Source organism: Choloepus didactylus, chromosome 3, assembly GCF_015220235.1.
Source record: "Choloepus didactylus isolate mChoDid1 chromosome 3, mChoDid1.pri, whole genome shotgun sequence".
NCBI classification, from domain to species: domain Eukaryota; kingdom Metazoa; phylum Chordata; class Mammalia; order Pilosa; family Megalonychidae; genus Choloepus; species Choloepus didactylus.
Genome location: NC_051309.1, coordinates 110463066 through 110483562, shown reverse-complemented (window position 1 = coordinate 110483562; position 20497 = coordinate 110463066). Strand labels below are relative to the sequence as shown.

Sequence of the window (20497 nt, the reverse complement as noted above, 5' to 3'; positions counted from 1 at the left end):
TATGATAACTACTTTACTTCCAACATGTTCCTACTCTACCCCAAGAAAGTAGCCTAATATAGCAACATTTCTGTGAACTTATTCCTACTATACCCGTCAGAAATTAACAGACCATAGTCATTCCTGGGCATTCTCAGAACATTAAATTTACCCATGATAACTTATCTCTTCTTATTGGATTATCCTTCCCCCTACCTTAATTGCTCTCTATCGCTAGTTCCCCTACATTCTACATTATAAACCATTTGTTTTACATTTTTCAAAGTTCACATTAGTGGTAGCATATAATATTTCTCTTTTTGTGCCTGGCTTATTTCACTCAGCATTATGTCTTCAAGATTCATCCATGTTGTCATATGTTTCACCACATCGTTCCTTCTTACTGCCGTGTAGTATTCCATCATGTGTGTATACCACGTTTTATTTACCCACTCATCTCTTGAAGGACATTTGGGTTGTTTCCATCTCTTGGCAATTGTGAATAATGCTGCTGTAAACATTGGCGTGCAGATATCTGTTCGTGTCACTGCTTTCAGATCTTCCAGGTATATACCGAAAAGTGCAATCGCTGGATGGAAGGGTAACTCGATATCTAGTTTTCTAAGGCACTGCCAGACTGACTTCCAGAGTGCCTGAACCATTATATAGTACCACCAATAATGAATAAGAGTTCCAATTTCTCCACATTCTCTCCAGCATTTGTAGTTTCCTGTTTGTTTAATGGCAGCCATTCTAACCGGTGTTAGATGGTATCTCATTGTGGTCTTAATTTGCATCTCTCTAATAGCTAGTGAAGCTGAACATTTTTTCATGTGTTTCTTGGCCATTTGTATTTCCTCTTCAGAGAACTGTCTTTTTATATATTTTGCCCATTTTATAATTGGGCTTTCTGTACTATCATCACTGAGTTGTAGGGTTTCTTTATATATATGCAAGATATCAGTCTTTTCTCAGATACACGGTTTCCAAAAAGTTTTTTCCCGTTGAGTTGTCTACCTCTTTACCTTTTTTTGACAAATTCCTTTGAGGTACAGAAACTTCTAAGCTTGAGGAGTTCCCATTTATCTATTTTCTCTTTTGTTGCTTGTGCTTTGGGTGTAAAGTCTAGGAAATGGTTGCCTAATACAAGGTCTTGAAGATGTTTCCCTACATTATCTTCTAGGAGTTTTATGGTACTTTCTTTTACATTGAGTTCTTTGATCCATTTTGAGTTAATTTTTGTGTAGCGTGCAAGGTAGGGGTCCTCTTTCATTCTTTTGGATATGGATATCCAACTCTCCCAGCCCCATTTGTTGAAAAGACCATTATCACCCAGTTCAGTGACTTTGGGGGCCTTATCAAAGTTCAGTCAGCCATAGATCTGAGGGTATATCTCCGAATTCTCCATTCTATATCACTGATCAATATGTCTATCTTTGTGCCAAGGCCATGCTGTTTTGACAACTGTGGCTTTATAATAAGCTTCAAAGTCAGGGAGTGTAAGTCCTCCCACTTCGTTTTTCTTTTTTAGAGTGTCTATAGCAATTTGAGGCATCTTCCCTTTCCAAATAAATTTGATTACTAGCTTTTCCAAGTCTGCAAAGTAGGTTGTTGGAATTTTGATTGGGATTGCATTGAATCTGTAGATGAGTTTGGGTAGAATTGACATCTTAATGACATTTAGCCTTCCTATCCATGAACATGGAATATTTTTCCATCTTTTAAAGTCCCCTTCTATTTCTTTCAGTAGAGTTATGTAGTTTTCTTTGTATACGTCTTTTACATCTTTGGTTAAGTTTACTCCTAGGTACTTGATTTTTTTAGTTGCTATTGAAAATGGTATCTTTTTCTTGAGTGTCTCTTCAATTTGTTCATTTCCAGCATTTAGAAACATTACTGACTTATGTGCATTAATCTTGTATCCCGCTACTTTGCTAAATTTGTTTATTAGCTCTAGTAGCTGTATTGTCAATTTCTCAGGGTTTTCCAGATATAAGATCATATCATCTGCAAACAATGACAGTTTTACTTCTTCCTTTCCAATTTGGATGCCTTTTATTTCTTTGTCTTGCCAGATTGCCCTGGCTAGCACATCCAGCACAATGTTGAATAAAAATGGTGACAGTGGGGATCCTTGTCTCATTCCTGATCTTAGAGGGAAGGCTTTCAGTGTCTCACCGTTGAGTACTATGCTGGCTGTGGGTTTTTCATATATGCTCTTTATCATATTGAGGATGTTTCCTTCAATTCCTACTTTTTGAAGTGCTTTTATCAAAAAGGGATGTTGGATTTTGTTGAATGCTTTTTCAGCATCCATTGAGATGATCATTTGAATTTTCCCTTTTGAATTGTTAATGTGTTGTAATACATTGATTGATTTTCTTATGTTGAACCATCCTTGCATGCCTGGAATGAACCCCACTTGGTCATGGTGTATGATTTTTTTCAATGTGTCTTTGGATTTTATTTGCAAGTATTTTGTTGAGAATTTTTGCATCTATATTCATTAGGGAGATTGGCCAGTAGTTTTCCTTTTTTGTAGCATCTTTGCCTGGTTTTGGTATTAGATTGATGTTAGCTTCATAAAATGTGTTAGGTAGTGTTCCATTTTCTTCAATGTATTGAAAGAGTTTAAGTAAGATTGGTGTCAGTTCTTTTTGGAAAGTTTGGTAGCATTCCCCTGTGAAGCCATCTGGCCATGGGCATTTATTTGTGGGAAGCTTTTTGATGACTGATTGGATCTCTTTGCTTGTGATTGGTTGGTTGAGGTCTTCTATTTCTTCTCTGGTCAGTCTAGGTTGTTCATATGTTTCCAGGAAATTGTCCATTTCCGCTACATTATCCAGTTTGTTGCCATACAGTTGTTCATAGTATCCTCTTATAATTTTTTAAATTTCTTTGGGATCTGCAGTTATGTCACCTTTTTCATTCATTATTTTGTTTATATGGGTCTTTTCTCTTTTTGATTTTGTCAGTCTAGCTAGGGGCTTGTCAATCTTGATCTTCTCAAAGAACCAACTTTTGGTGATAGTTATCCTCTCTATTGTTTTTTTGTTCTCTATGTCATTTATTTCTGCTTTAATCCTTGTTATTTCTTTTCTTGTACCTGGTTTAGGATTGGGTTGCTGTTCATTTTCTAGCTTCTTCAGTTGATCCATTAGTTCTTTGATTTTGGCTCTTTCTTCGTTTTTAATATATGCATTTAGTGCTATAAATTTCCCCTTCAGTACTGCTTTTGCTGAATCCCATAGGTTTTGGTATGTTGTGTTCTCATTTTCATTCGTCTCTATATATTTAGCAATTTCTCTTGCTATTTCTTCTTTAACCCACTGATTGTTTAGGAGTGTGTTGTTTAACCTCCAGTTGTTTGTGAATTTTCTAAGTATCTGACAGTTATTGACTTCTAGTTGGTTAGAGAATATACTTTGAATAATTTCAATTTTTTTAAGTTTATTGAGGCTTGTTTTATGTCCCAGCATATGATCTATTCTGCAGAAGGTTCCATGAGCACTAGAGAAGAATGTGTAACCTGGTGATTTGGGATGTAATGTTCTATATATGTCTGTTAAATCCAATTCATTTATCAGATTGTTTAGGTTTTCAGTTTCTTTATTTGTCTTCTGTCTGGTTGATCTGTCTATAGGAGAGAGTGATATGTTGAAGTCTCCCACAATTATTGTGGAAACATCCATTGCTTCCTTTAGTTTTGCCAGTGTTCCTATCATGTATTTTGTGGCACCTTGATTGGATGCATAAGCATTTATGATTGCTATTTCTTCTTATTGAATTGCCCCTTTTAATAGTATGTAGTGGCCTTCTTTGTCTCTCTTAACATCCTTGCATTTAAAGTCTATTTTACTTGAGATTACTATTGCTACACATGCTTTCTTTTGGCTGTAGCTTGCATGAAATATTTTTTTCCATCCTGTCACTTTCAATTTCTTTGTGTCCCTGTGTCCAGGATGAGTCTCTTGTATGCAACATATTGATGGTTCATTTTTTTTATCCATTCTGTGAATCTTTACCTTTTAATTGGGGATTTTAATCCATTTACATTCAACATTATAACCGTGAAGGCATTTCTTGAATCAGCCATCTTATCCTTTGATTTATGTTTGTCATATATATTTTTCCCTCTCTCTATTAATATCCTTTATTGTACCCATACTGAATCTCTTTAGTACTGAATCTTTCTCCATGTCTCTCTCTCCTTTCTTTGTTTCTCTGTCAGTAGGGCTCTCTTTAGTATCTCCAGTAGGGCAGGTCTCTTGTTAGCATATTCTCTCAGCATTTGTTTGTCTGTGAAAAATTTAAGCTCTCCCTCAAATTTGAAGGAGAGCTTTGCTGGATAAAGAATTCTTGGTTGGAAATTTTTCTCTCTCAGAATTTTAAATATGTCATGCCATTGCCTTCTGACCTCCATGGTAGCTGCTGAGTAGTCACTACTTAGCCTTATGGTGTTTCCTGTGTATCTGGTGAATTGCTTTTCTTTTGCTGCTCTCAGAACTTGCTCCTTCTCTTCTCTATTTGACAGTCTGATCAGAATATGTCTCAGATTGAGTTTATTTGGATTTATTCTATTTGGAGTTCACTGGGCATTTATGCTTTGTGTATTTTTGGTGTTTAGAAGATTTGGGACGTTTTCCCCAACAATTTCTTTGAATACTCTTCCTAGACCTTTACCCTTCTCTTTCCCTTCTGGAACACCAATGAGCCTTAGATTTGTACGTTTATATTGTCTATCATATCCCTGAGGTCCGTTTCAATTTTTTCAATTTTTTTCTCATTCTTTGTTTTATTCTTTCATTTTCCTTTCTTTCATCTTCCAGGTCACTGATTTGTTGTTCAACTTCCTCTAGTCTTGTAGTATGAGTATCCAGAATCTTTTTAATTTGGTCAACAGTTTCTTTAATTTCCAAAAGATAATCTATTTTTTTATTTACTGTTGCAATTTCTTCTTTTTGCTCTTCTAGGGTCTTCTTCATGTCCTTTATGTCCTGTGCCATGGTTTCATCATTCATCTTTAGTTCTTTGATTAATTGCTCCAGGTACTGTGTCTCCTCTGATCTTTTGATTTGGGTGCTTGGGCTTGGGTTTTCCATATCATCTGGTTTTTTAATATGCTTTAAAATTTTCTGTTGTTTTTAGCCTCTTGGCATTTGCTTAACTTGATAGGGTTCTTTTAGGATTTGTAGACTGAATAAAATCCTTATCTCTAATTTGTCAGATCTACAGCTTTGTGGAGTACACTTTCTCTAACTAACCATCAGGTAGCGTCCACGAGCCACCTATTCCCTTCAAGCCAGTTCTTCCCTGCTTTGTCTTTGTGGTGAGTGGGGGAGTGAGTCTTGCGGGGTCCAATTGGTGTACCAAGCTTGCATGTGTAGTTGGTGTTGCCCACTCTGTATATTGAGAATGTGTCTGGGTGGTCGGGGGCGGGGGGGTGGCTCTAACAATCAAATCTCCCTGGTGTTCCTGGAAATTTAAAGCTGCTGCAATAGTCTAAACCTTCAGTTCAGTCCTGCCACAGTTTGTCTCTGCCTCTGACCCACACGTCCTTGGTATTGGTGTATGGCCCCTGAGACTTGTGAGTGGGTCTCTCTTCCAGTCCGTGCACCCCCAAGTCCTCTATTGAGGGTTGATTATGCTATGTCACAGGTGAGTGCCACCCCCCCAGGGCAGTTCTGGGCTGCAGGGCTGTGTATGGTGGCTCCCAGTCTGCTGAAAGGATGGCTGAATTGGGCATGTTAATTCACACTGCTCTGCCTTCCCAACTCTGGGACAACTAGCTGAGGGTGCAGGGAAGGCTAATGTCCATGCCTGATTTTGTGGTGTGTGCGTGTGTTATTGGAAGCACTTCCGTCACAGTGAGTTGTCTGGGGCAGCTCTAGGCTATGGGGTCGCAACAGGCAGGAGTATTCCCTGTCCACCAGGATGATGGCTGTGAGAGGACACTCCCCTTTTCTTGGGAAGTTGTGGTGTTTAGTGAATTTTCTCAGCCACTGGACTTATTGCCTTTTGTCCCAGAGCTCTCTCAGTTCTGCTCTTGTCTTGACCTGCCCAAATTGCAAGTCTTTGAGGCACTTTGTATCGGGCTTCTTAGAGTAATTGTTTTAGAAAAAGAGAAAAAGATTAAAAAAAAAAAAAAAAAGGCCCACCTTGCATGTCTAATGGGTTATTGTAATGCTAAGAGACAAAGCAATTAGGGCCATTAAGGAAAGGTCCAGGAGGTAGAGAAACTGGTTTTTCTTCTGGATTTGCATATGAACATGACACTGTCTGGGCTCTGCCCTTCCCCATTCTATGTTCCCCCAAACTCCAAAAAGCCTCCACTTTTATTTTTGGGCTTTTTTCTTGCTGTTTTTGCTATCCCTATCTCCTCTCCACCAGGCTGGCTGCTCCTGGATTCTCTGGTGTCTAATCTTAATCTTTCTATGATTGAAGTTTGAATCAGTAGAATGGGTTTCTGATAATGGCCACAACTGCAGTTCTCCCTCCTCATTCCCAGCGCTGATGGCCCCTCCTCCCACGGGACTGAGCCTGGCAGGGAGGGGCATGGGTCCCCTGGCCGTGAAAACTTACAGATTTCACTGATCTCAGCAGTTTCACATGTTCATGAGTTTTGTATGCAGTATGCCCAAAGTCAAATTGCTCTGTGGTGTCCAGTCCACGCAGTACCTGGCTTTCTACCTACTTCCCTGGAGAAGCAACTAAAACATACACCTCACCACTCTGCCATCTTGCCCTGCCTCCTTCTCATTTCCTTCTATATTTTTCAGATATTTTCTTTGTGGTTACCATGGGTCTTAAATTTAACATCCTAAACCTAAAATAATCACATTTGCTTTGACACCAACTTCAATAACAAACACACTCTTCTTATACCCTGCTGCATCCCTCTCTTTTTGTTGCACTTGTTACAAATTATTACATATGAGAAAATACATTACAAATTCTGGCACTTACAATTTCCCATATGGTTACTGTTCTAGTTTGCTAATGGTGCGGAATGCAAAACACCAGAGATGGATTGGCTTTTATAAAAAGGGGGTTTATTTGGCTACACAGTTACAGTCTTAAGGCCATAAAGTGTCCAAGGTAACACGTCAGTAATCGGGTACCTTCACTGAAGGATGGCCAATGGCATCCGGAAAACCTCTGTTAGCTGGGAAGGCATGTGGCTGGCATCTGCTCCAAAGTTCTGGTTTCAAAATGGCTTTCTCCCAGGATGTTCCTCTAGCAAGCTTGCTCCTCTTCAAAACATCACTCACAGATGCACTGAGTTCCTTCTCTTTGAGTCAGCTCATTTATATGACTCCACTGATCAAGTCCCACCCTGAATGGGTGGGGCCATGCCTCCATGGGAATATCTCATCAGAGTCATCACCCACAGTTGGGTGGGGCACGTTCCAAGCAAATCTAATCAGCACCAAAACATCTGCCCCACAAGACTACATCAAAGATAATGGCTTTTGGGGGCCACAATACATTCAAACTGGCACAGTTACCTTTACCAGAGATCTTTATTTCTTTATGCTGCTTTGATCCACTGTCTAGAGCTGGGGAGTGGTTTGGAGAGGAGCCAGCAAGGGTACCAGGAGCTTTTACCATTTTTAAAGCTGAGTTTTTTTACTCAGCCCTCACCCAGTTATTGTAAACCTTTTTTTTTTCTGGAGTTTTGAGGAAGAAGTTTTTGCTACTTGTTCAAAGACTCCATAGTGAAAAAGCACCCTAACACATCTTATACCACAATCTTGGCCAATCAGAACTTCCATTACAGTATTTTTGAACTTACTTGCCAACCTCGAAAAATCACAAGTGTTCTCAAAAAGTTGAGTTTTTAACTTTTCTTGAAAATCTGGGAGATTAGGCATTTCTACAGCTGCTTTATTCCATGGCAACAAACATCTGGAACTGGAGAGCTTCTGACTTTTTTAGACTAGGCATGCCACTTCACAACAGTCCCAAACATTCTCAATCATTAGTCTTTAACCCCTTCAATTTCAATTGTAGTTAGTTATGTTACCTTCTAAACACTGTAGGCTTTTGTATTTGTAAACCATATCATTTAAAACTAATATTTAATTTAAAAGGAGGGGTTGTTGCCAGGTTTGGGGATAGTTAGGGTGAATTTTAATGGTGTATTTTCCCTCACTCGTCTCTGGCTCAGATGTTAAAAAGCAGAAATCTGTATTTGCATGTGGAAAACCACCTGTGGGAATAATTGTTGTCAATTAAACCTGTTGAATGAATGAATTTGATGAGATTTTCCATCCATTTGCTGAAACAGAGGATTTTTTTCAAAAAGCAAATGAAGATACCACATCCTGAGATCAATAGGAAGTAGTGATGCATGTGTATACTAGAAAAGAATTCAACATTAAATGCACTGTTGATTCTTCTTGAAGAGAAACCAAATTGCACTCATCCAAGCCTTAGAAGCAAAAGTCAAAGGAAGCTACAAACCAGAGCAAACAAGGGAACATTAGGGAAGTGGTGCCTGAAATGAGAGAAGCCCTTAATCCTGTTTGATGATCATTTTATAATGTGGCTACTAGGAGATCTTATACCTCCAAACACAGTGGCATTTATAATTACCTTTCATTCAAGATGATCTGATAATATTCCTTGATAGACCATGGTCTTCCCAATGTTTCAGTTTCTCCTTAATTACCAACTGGCCATTAAAAGAGCTAGTCTTTCACAAAAGCGACAACTGTACATTGTTTTCTAGCTCAGCACACTTCCTGACAGAATTAGGGAAATATTATGCAAATCTATTGTTTACCAAAGCTATGAAGCCATCTGGTCCTAAGAGTTCATTTTTTTGTGCCTGGTCTTAGAAGCCAGCATGGATTCAACTTCCTCTGACCTTCTTATTCCAGCTGCCAAGCCACTGTTGACAAAACACAGGTGTTTTAACTTTCTCATTTTTCACTGGACATTCCACCCTAATGCTTAATTTATTGAACTTTCTTCAGTTTTCCATAAGAATCACCTTATCTGCAACATTTACATGTTAGTTTCCATTCTTTTACATACTTTTCTTCAGCAATCTTCTGAATATTTCCAAATTTAATTGAATATTTATATGAAGTATATCTCAGAGACACAAAGTGCATTTGTAGGAAACCACAAAATGACCTTGGTAATAACACCTGAGGGTATAGCCATAGCATTCAGGTGGCTGCATCTACACTTCAAAAAATATCACCCAAGGGATTTTAGGTTTTTAAAATTAGTCTCTAGCCCTATGCATACACTCATACATTTTTGAATAACAAATATTAAGAAAGCTAATTTTCATTGCCAATGAGTAGATTTAGTAAGTGAATTTAATTTTAAAGATCACTATTTATAATTTTACCTGTTAATACCCATTTTCTATCAGAATTTGATATTTCTTTTAACAGTCACTGTTCTTAAACATACCACTATTCTTCCAAATCATAGCAATTTCTGCATCTATTCAAAGAGTAAAATTGTATTTTTGCCTTCAGAATTTCTCCGCTATGAACTATGGAGGCTGCAACAGATCAGATCATAGCATAGAAGCTAAATGATGCCTCATCTCAGTCCCTAAATACCGTAATTGAGGGCACCTGTCAATTTGGAATAGTTGGGGGTGCCACCTAATCTTATTGTCTATACAAACATGAGCAGGCAGCAAAAATGAAATTATCTTGTTCCAGTGATGAGATAGATAAAGAGACATGTTTACAATATTTATTTTCTATGGCATATGCTACCAATGCTGAAGGGCTTTTGAGACCATTGTAAACAATGTCAAATTCACTGTATTGTCCAGGTACTAGTAGAACAGGTTGAACTTCTCTGTGCCCAGATAGTTGCAAATTGAAGTCAACCAGAGAGGAAATCCTGACAGTTTTAGGTTTTTTTTAGATGAAAAAAGACATAATTTCGTAACATTTGAGGATAACTGGATAAACAACTGTTATCTGATTACAACTGTTGTTTGATTATCACTTTTTTTCTTGGTTTCCCTAGTGTTGACCACTTCGAGCTTGGTTGTTTGAAATTTCTAATACCTCATAGTTCCTTAAATTCTACACCCTTTACCCTGTACTAAGATTATTGTGAGAATTGCTGATGAAAGAGGAAAAAAGGCACTACCAGAAGATGTGAGCGTTGGTTAATGTCAGAATCCAAGGATTTGCCATGAGCTAAAAAAAGAACTATTGGGAGGAGGATGTGGCTCATTGCTCAAAGAATTATAGCACTGCTCTGGCAGCCACATCCTGCCTGCGGCTAGGTCTACCCAAGTACCACATCTTACTGTATTCTTGAATGATAAAACATCACCTGCTACAGAACAAGAGACATCTCTTTGCAATAAACCAATAAACCATGAAAGGTTAGTAAAACTAAGGGCTTATGGGACACTTGGGGCTTTGAGCACTGCAGCCATCACACATATATGTGAAGATGTTTGTGGTCAAGATCTCTTATAGGTAAAAAAATAATATGATCATAGAAGAGAATTTTTTAAAATGTATAAAAGTGCAAAGAAGTACTTTGAGATTGTCTCATATATTAAGAATATACTAAGAATTTTTTGCTATTATATGTTTGTGCATATGTATGTATATACATACATATGAATGATCTTGATTTTGAAAATATATGCTATGTATTCATATATACTTACAAATGGAAATATTGTATAGAATTCATACATGATCATATTAAATATGACCAATTTTTATTGTGTTTATTCACTTAAGTTGTAAGCATTTTTCCATGTTAAGTGTTCCTTGAAAACAAATTTAATGTCTCATATTGCGTCACATCAGGGATACTCAAACTTTAGCATGTTTCACATTATCTTGAAAGCTTTGTGAATGCTGCACCCCAACCCAAAGCAGTTTCTGAATCCATAGGTCTCAGGTTGGCCAAGAATGCACATTTATAACAAATTGCCAGGTCATGCTGATGCTTCTGATCTGGAGATCACACAGTGGTTCACCGCATTATATAAACATTCTCTTACAGTTACAGATTTGGATTGTTTCCATTTTTAACATTATGAAGAGCAGTAGTGTGAAAATTTGTACACATGACAATTTTCATAGAATGGGCATCTATAATGGAAATAACTGATTTAAAAAGCTATGAACTTTTGGAGACTTCTAGTAAGTGTGGCCAAACTGATCCAGAAAACCTGCACCAATTTATACTGTGCATAAATCGTTCTACCAAATCCTTTTTGTTCATTAGTATAGTTTATATTTTCTAAGTGTTTAGTCAAAATAACCTCTTATTTCAATTTATATTGCTTTGATTACCACTGAAGTGAAATATTCCATCACATTTTAAATATCTACTTGAGAGAACTGTGAACAAACTTCCATCACGTTTTTCTTGAGGTTGGGGGGGGTAAAAATGTTTTCTTATTTATTTCTAGGAGCTCTTCATATTTTCAGGATATGAATCCTTAGTCTGTCATATAGTTATTTTTCACTTTATTGTTCAATACTTTTACTAATTGGCTATGTTTTGATGGAGTGGGTTTTTTCCAATTTTTGTAGCCAAGTCACTTTTTTCTTTGTGATTTATTTTGTTACTTAGAACATAGTTCTCTAACCATTCTGGAATTTCTTGCTTTTTTCTTTCTTTTTTTTCTTTTTTCTCTCTCTTTTCTTCCTCCCTCCCTCCCTTCCTGCCTTTCTCTCTCACTTTCTCTCTCTCTCTTTCTCCCTCTCTCTCTCTCTTTTGTTTTATACAATTTGAAGGGAGGCCCATGTAGTTAATTACCCAGCACTATTTCATGAATAATCTCTCCTTTTCCTATTAAACTCAATGCATGATGACACTTAGAAGTTAATTTGCAAGGTAGTAAATTAGTTCTTTGTTCATATTTGTAGGGAATGTGATCTGATACTGTTTTCAATAAAGCATAACAAGAAACACATGTATGATGACTAATGAGAAAGCTAGAAATTAAGCTGCAGTTACCTCTAATTTCAATATGTGTCTTGACTTCAGCTTAGGTTTCTAACCAGTCATTACAAGGGTTTCTTTTTTTGCTCACTGCCTTAAGGATCAAGTTCTCACAGAGACCAAAAAAAAAAAAAAAAAAAAAAAAAAAAATGAGTTCTCATTGTCTTCAGCAAATAGTAAGAATTGTGTGTGTTTCCTAGAGTTTGGGGTTAATGGGAACTCTCAGTTAAAATCTCACTTCACTGTTGAACAGACAACAAACTCTTATTGTCTGGCCTTACTTTTTTACTTCCTTGTCATTTGTTTTGCCAAACACTTAGGCTTTTCTCTGTCTATTATATTAAACTCTATCCCCAGAATATATCAGAACTGCATAATGAAGTGTACAGGAGGGTAAAACAGCCCATTGATATTTGCTTTGGTAAAGTCATGTATTGTTTACAAATGTAAAAGTCCCTCTCACAGAGTTGTCAACAACTCCTTAACTGTACTGCAGCTCCCCATCAGAAGCACCTCAGTGTAGTGCTAGCAGAACACGTATCACTACAAAATCTAATCTCTGAAGCAATGTCAATTATTCAGCACATTTCAGCTAGCTTGGGCAATAAATTTAATTATCTTTAAAACACTGAGACTCAGTTGTTATGATGATAAACCTGTAAATGCAGGACCTTCAGATTGTGAACCAAAGCAATGACCAATTTTCAGGCCCTGATGAATGAATGACAAAGTATTAAAGTATTTTTCTAACATGCTTTTGCTAAGAACTAGTATCTTATGAATTTTCAAATGGGAACATCAGTATGAACAGAGAGAAATAATGGCATGTATAATTCAGAAGTATACAAAATCAAATGTATAATTTTATTTTTAAAATTCATTTAGCAGTTGTATCTGAGGCGGTTTTTTAATTTCCCAAAATTCTGGCACTGTAACAAACCGTGAAGACTTAGTTTGGCATTTTTGGAAATTATGTCCAGATACTTCATCTCATTCCTTTTGTCAAGTTCTTTCCTTTTCCTATCTTCTTAATGATGATAGCAATGTCATACCTGATGTAATTTTAATTTTTTCTCACCCACTCAGCCACTGCATTGATCTGAATCAAAGATGCCAAATATACTAGCCACGTACTGCCACTTCCAATTCTGGGCTCATGATAGCCATCACTAATCAAGGGCAGCATGTTCCTCTGTGAATTTGCATTATGCCTTTTTCACAACTTGTCTAAAGGTAGGGGGGTAACCAAGCAGTTAAAAGTTCATCTCCAAGATGTGAAAGGAAATGAAATAAGCTTCAGTGGCAGAGAAATTCCAAAAGGAGCCGAGAGGTCACTCTTGTGGGCACTCTTATGCACAATATAGACAACCCTTTTTAGGTTCTAAAGAATTGGGGTAGCTGGTGGTGGATACCTGAAACTATCAAACTACAACCCAGAACCCATGAATCTTGAAGACAATTGTATAAAAATGTGGCTTATGAGGGGGGACAGTGGGATTGGGGGGGCCATGGGGATCACACTCCCCTTTGTCTAGTTTGTGGATGGATGAGTGGAAAGGTGGGGGAAGGAAACAAACAAACAAACAAACAGACAAGGGTGCCCAGTGTTCTTTTTTACTTTAGTTGCTCTTTTTCACTTTAATTATCATTCTGGTTATTTTTGTGTGTGTGGTAATGAGGGTGTCGGGGATTGATTTTGGTGATGAATGTACACCTATGTAATGATCCTGTGATCAATCGAATGTACGAGTTGTTTTGTATGACTGCGTGGTATGTGAATGTATCTCAATAAAATGAATATTAAGAAAAAAAAGTTCATCCCCAAGCCTGAATGTGGAAAGTAACTTAAAGCATCGTTTCCTTTCAAATCTAAGGGACAAAAAGAAGTAACTGGCCACAAAAGAGTGGAAGGCAACCTAAGAACCCATTGGGGATCCTAGGATTCTATTCAATGTACCACAAGTTACTTGCTAACAGTCACTGAAATAATGAGAACTAAAGGAGTCCTGGTTGCTAGCGTTACAGCAAGGAGCTCTGTACACAATTCTCCTGAACTAAATGAAGCCCAAGCATGGAGTTCTCTCTTAAAGAAGGCAACATTAGCATGTAAAATTAAGCCTTAAATGGAAGATACTTTCTGTTGACTGGCACAGCTTTTTCCTAATCTTTCTCTGAATAAGTCTAAGTAAATGACAGTCATTTTATTTACACAGGTATAGATACAGCCTCATCCCTGTAGCTTGAAGAGGGGAGGCTACAGGTGGGTAAGGAATGGATGTAATTATCAACCTCATCAGGACTACATGGACTGATGTGGGTGAGGGTTGGGGAGTGGAGTGTTCCCTAAGGAAGAGCAGCTGGGCAGACCAGACACACCTTCAAAACTGTTTTTATAAATCAAATATATACATCTAAAATTAATAGTTAACAATTTAATATTAAAAATAAGTGTACAGCTTTTTCTCTCCACGCGGTTGCCGGTTTCGGTCGGTCTACCCAGGTTCTGTTGAGTGATGCCGGGAAAACTCCTTAGTGACGTGGACTTGGAATCAGACACTACCATGGGAAAATTAGAGACACAGCGAAAGCAAAATGAGAAGAAAGATAAAAAAGAGAAGCCAAAATCTAATAAGACTAAAGGGTCAGCAGAAGAAAAGGAGGAGACTATTTCCCCCAAAGCTAAAAAAATTAAAAAGGCAGGACCTTCTGAAGTTGACATGAATTCTCCTAAATCCAAAAAGGTAAAAAACAAAGAGGAGCCATCTGAAACAGACATTATTTCTCCTAAAACTAAAAATGTGAAAAAGAAAAAGGAGGGCTCTGAAAACAAAATTGTTTCTCCTAAAATCAAAAAAATAATAAGTGAGGAACCTTCTGAAGAAGAAATAGGTGTTCCTAAGCCCAAGAGGATAAAGAAAGAAAAGGAAATGAATGGAGAAATTGGAGAGGAAAGTGCCAAGCTGAATGGATTGTCCCATTCTGAATCTGACGCTAACTCCAATGAAGCTGCAAGTGAAGAAAGTAACGAGTTAAAACAGGAAATACCTGTGGAACAAAAAGAAGGCGCTTTCTCCAATTTTCCCATATCTGAAGTGACTATTAAACTTCTCAAAGCCCGAGGGGTGACCTTCCTGTTTCCCATACAAGCAAAGACTTTTCACCATGTGTATAGTGGAAAGGATTTAATTGCACAGGCACGGACAGGAACTGGGAAGACATTCTCCTTTGCCATCCCTTTGATTGAGAAACTTCAGGGAGAACTGCAAGATAGGAAGAGAGGCCGTTCCCCTCAGGTACTGGTTCTTGCACCTACAAGGGAGTTGGCAAATCAAGTAAGCAAAGACTTCAGTGACATCACAAAGAAGCTGGCAGTGGCTTGTTTTTATGGTGGAACTCCCTATGGAGGTCAAATTGAACGCATGCGGAATGGGATTGATATCCTGGTTGGGACACCAGGTCGTATCAAAGACCACCTACAGAACGGCAAACTAGATCTCACCAAGCTTAAGCATGTTGTCCTGGATGAAGTTGACCAGATGTTGGATATGGGTTTTGCTGATCAAGTGGAAGAGATTTTAAGTGTGGCATATAAGAAAGACTCAGAAGACAATCCCCAAACATTGCTTTTTTCTGCAACTTGCCCTCATTGGGTTTATAATGTTGCTAAGAAATACATGAAATCTGCATATGAACAAGTGGACCTGATTGGTAAAAAGACTCAGAAAACTGCAATAACTGTGGAGCATCTGGCTATCAAATGCCACTGGACTCACAGGGCAGCGGTCATTGGGGATGTGATTCGGGTATATAGTGGCTATCGCGGGCGCACAATCATCTTCTGTGAAACCAAGAAAGATGCCCAGGAGCTGTCACAGAATGCCTGCATAAAGCAGGATGCCCAGTCATTGCATGGAGACATTCCACAGAAGCAAAGGGAAATCACCCTGAAAGGCTTTAGAAATGGTGATTTTGGAGTTCTGGTGGCAACCAATGTTGCTGCACGTGGGTTAGACATCCCTGAGGTTGATCTGGTTGTACAAAGCTCTCCACCAAAGGATGTGGAGTCCTATATTCATCGTTCCGGGCGAACAGGTAGAGCTGGAAGGACAGGAATTTGCATCTGCTTTTATCAGCACAAGGAAGAGTATCAGTTAGCACAAGTGGAGCAAAAAGCGGGAATTAAATTTAAACGAATAGGTGTACCTTCTGCTACAGAAATAATAAAAGCTTCCAGCCAAGATGCCATCAGGTATTTGGATTCTGTGCCTCCCACTGCCATTAGTCACTTCAAGCAGTCGGCGGAGAAACTGATAGAGGAGAAGGGGGCTGTGGAAGCTCTGGCAGCAGCACTGGCCCATATTTCAGGTGCCACATCAGTAGAACAGCGCTCTTTGATCAACTCAGATGTGGGCTTTGTGACCATGATCTTGCGGTGCTCGGTTGAAATGCCAAACATTAGCTATGCTTGGAAAGAGCTTAAAGAGCAGCTGGGCGAGGATATTGATTCCAAAGTAAAGGGAATGGTCTTTCTCAAAGGAAAGCTGGGCGTTTGCTTTGATGTCCCCACTGCAGCAGTAACAGAAATACAGGAAAAATGGAAGGATTCACGGCGCTGGCAGCTGTCTGTAGCCACAGAGCAACCAGAGCTGGAAGGACCACGGGAAGGATATCGAAGTTTCAGGGGACAGCGGGAAGGCAATCGAGGTTTCAGGGGACAGCGGGAAGGAAACAGAAGCTTCAGAGGACAGCGATCAGGAGGTGGCAACAGAAGTAACAGATTCCAAAACAGAGGCCAGAAGCGGAATTTTAGTAAAGCATTCGGTCACTAATTTGAAGTAGAGGATTTATATGGCAAAAACAGATTTGTTCGACACCATGGAACTGAACTTTATTTTTCATACAAAGTTAAAAGCACATTGTGCTTCCTTTTGACCACTTGCCCAGTCCCCATCTCTCCCAGGGAAATAAGCTTTCTGTAAATTATTTCTTCTGGTCATTATCAGATATAACGTTATTGTTACTTCTGTATCAGGTTTTTCTGATACACCTAAAAAGGTGTATGAATTCTTTACGTTTTTATTCTAATAGATTGTCTGTAGATTACAAGGTAAAATCACCTGCATATCTGCCTGTACTTTGTAAGTTGAACTGTCTTTATACTCAAAAGTGTCTCTTGGGAGCATCCTTCCCCAAAGTAAATACCTGAAGGAATTCAACAATCTCGGATGAACCTCTGAGCTGTCCAAGTTTTGTTCTGTAATTGGCATTCCTAGGCCACTGCTAAACAGTTACTCATGCGGTCCTATAACGTGTCTTCTGAGAAATAATACTGAGCATTGTTTTGAAACAAGATTTCATATTCAGCAGGATTATAATACAGTTTTATGCCAGTGTATGCTCTAGATTTAGAGGATCATTTGATACATAGATGAGATAATACATAGATGAGTCGTAGTTTTTATGTGCATTTTGATAAGTTTTAGCTTCTCAGTATAAGGTGATTTATGTTATGTTACATCAGTGAATTCTTCACATATGTATTATATATATTATATATAATATATATAAGGAAGTAAATTTTCAAAGAAAGCATCTGTCTTTAAGGAACTCCAAATGTATAACATGGCTCCATAACGTTTTTTGTATGAAGGAGGCTGGATAGATGGTGCTAGAATGGTACTGTAATCCACTTCTTCCTATTGGAAGATCAACATTATTATTTAGTAAGAAGGATTTAAGGGGGGAGGGCACACAGATATGCATTGCTGGTGTTAGAGGCTTCCTTTTAAGATAAACTATGTGGTTATGTCAAAGTTGTTGATTTGAGGGAACTAAAACACTTCATGTAGCCCCTGGTCAAAAATTCTCTGCCTGGTTCTCAGATATTATTTCTCTGGGAATCTTTATGTTCCATGGCCCAGGAGTGCCATTGTCTTCTCCCCTAATTCTTAAGACTTCTGTAGTGGGAGAATCTCAGGGAACAAACTATAATAGGAGAATTAAAAATATATAGTTTCTCTCATTTTCATTTAATTATTTTGAACAAATTAAAAACAACTAAAATATTTCTAGGTCCTTGTTTCTCTCACTTAATTGGGTCTTTATATCTAACTGCCTCTTACCTAACCTTGCAATAAAGGGCTCTGATAGCCAACTTGACTCTTGATCCTTGAAGCAGGGTCCTTTTTCTTCTTGAACTTGAGTTTTATTCTAGAATCCTGACTGCATGTTTCTTGCACTTTTTTCTCAAAAATTCTCTTTGCTTTTATTTTTTGGTCCACTTGACAATTTTGTCACTTGTACCTCTTATTCCTTCAGGGTCTCCCAGTCACACCACAGGGATTTAGGGGAAGGTGTTGGATCAGTCCGCGTGTATGTGTCTTGTGGATTATAACTTATTAGATTCTGTTTTTACCCAAATATTGGGCATGCTTTAATGACAACGAGAAGATGTCATGATTTGGATAGGGATGGGTTCCTTGCCAAAAGGATGTGGTACCTGTCCTCGAGGAAGAGACTGCTAAAACCTTGATGTGGATTATCCTAAAGAAAAAAGTCAGGCACAAATCAAGAATAAGAGGGAAGAGTAAAGGTTGTTCTGGATCCCAGAATTCAAACCATATTTATAAATGTATAATTCACTTAGTATTTGGTTTAAACGGGCTTGTTGAGCTACCTTGGGAAATGTTATTTTTGCTATTTTCTACACAGAAAATATTTTCCAATTTACTTATCATACAACTCAATGGACTTTTAAAATACAAACCATTTTTTAAGTTGGAGGCTGGCTGTACAGTGGTTTCTCTATAGTTGTACATAAAATGTTTTTACTGTAAAATTGAGTTAACATAAAATACTGCTTTATGTCATAATAAAAATATTAGTACTAAATTTAAAAAAAAAAAAAAAAAAAAAAAAAAAAAAAAATAAGTGTACACAATTTAGAGTGAAAAATAAATTTGCTCCCTCCTTGAAAGTTTTGAAATAATAAGAAATATTTGATCTATTGCTAAAATACACAGAGCTACAATTTTCTGCCACAAGAAATAGGATTGCAACAGAAAGAACATGGGCATATGGCAGCTGCTCTTACACAAAGTCCCCAGTATTACTGGCATAGGCATTCCCAGGGGCTGGGACAGTGGGGGAACCCAGCATCTCAGAGATTTTCAAGTGTATTTTGGCCCCTCTCCTCAGTTGGTTCTCCAACTGAGTGGTCATCGCTAGTATTTTTTCCAAGAGCTACATTTAGGTTATATCTAAGAGGATTATATATAGCTGTATAAAAAAATTAGTATATTCTCAGGCAATTTTTAATCAAAATATAACTGATATTCTCTAATTTCCTGTTTTCTCTTCTCACCCACCAACCAACTGTCACAATCTAGAGTACAGTCGGCCAATATCTGGCAGTGGGATTCTGCTGTCTCTGCCTGGACCCATCACAGTCTTCCCTAATGGACAACAGTTCCCCATAAGCATTAGAATCCTCTCAACACAGGAATCTGAAAATCTTTACCAATCTATTTCAGTTGGTATAAGATAAGAAATCTTGTTACTTCCCTGAATTTGTCTGAAATGATGGGGTATAGAACAGAGGTTCCAAACATGGCTGTATAACAGAATCACTTTGGTGTAGAAAAGAGAGACAGAGAGAGAGAGAGAGAGAGAAAGAGAGAGAGAGAAGGGAGAGATAATCTCTGGACCTAAGACAGACCGAGCAAACTAGAATCTATAGGAATGAGGCCCTAGAATTTATATTTTAAGCAGTTTCACCATGCAGCCAGCAGTGCACCTATTTACAGATTGGCATTTGTGAAACATTGGTAGAGAGGGAAAAGATTTATGAACTTAAGATCTTTGAACAGATTACTTTTATCAATTTACTGATCTATAAAAATAGCAAAATACTGTCCTCAGTGGGTTCTTTTACAGACAAAATAGAATTATGTGCTTGGATGCACTACGTGCTTGACTCAGGACTTGGGATCCATCCACATCCACTTGCTTTGTTGGACTGCTCATTAGCAATCTGACTTCATGAGCGAATCAAACGTGAATAACTCACTAATGACTTTATACATTGTCAAGGGAATGAAGAGCGCATATCTCATTCTCTTATAGATCTCATGTGTCTGTAGAGCTCCTGATATTTTTTAGCTGTTATCTTATGGGTATCTGAATTACAGTTTATCCAAAGTAGAAACAAGTACAGTTAAAATAAACTGTAAAGTCATATGAACTTCTGTCACTTAGAGACAGAAATGAAGAAACGACATGTATTTCAAATATTGGTCAATATGAAGGCCATGGAATCTAGGTTGTCTCTATGGAATGTTGATAAGTGAAAATAAATAGCCCCTCTGAGATGTTTTAGAATTATCCATGCAATCAACATCTTCAACAAAAGTACAACCCACAGAAAGAATGATTGAATGGGAGATGCATGGTATTTGTGGTCTCCCCCAACTCATACCAAATTTAATATTTTTCTTGTATTGCCTTTGTATACAGCCAAGCTTATTCTTCATGAGCACAAAGACCTTGAAGATAAAGC

At 37.9% G+C, this 20497-nt stretch overlaps 1 protein-coding gene across 1 annotated transcript; it reads left to right on the top strand.

Annotated features, from left to right (window-relative positions):
* The first annotated feature begins 14415 nt into the window (after positions 1-14415).
* LOC119529706 (nucleolar RNA helicase 2-like) lies at positions 14416-18827 on the top strand. Its single transcript, XM_037830342.1, has one exon. The coding sequence runs from the start codon at positions 14454-14456 to the stop codon at positions 16767-16769; it is 2316 nt and encodes a 771-aa protein (XP_037686270.1). The 5' UTR covers positions 14416-14453; the 3' UTR covers positions 16770-18827.
* The last annotated feature ends 1670 nt before the right edge of the window (positions 18828-20497 follow it).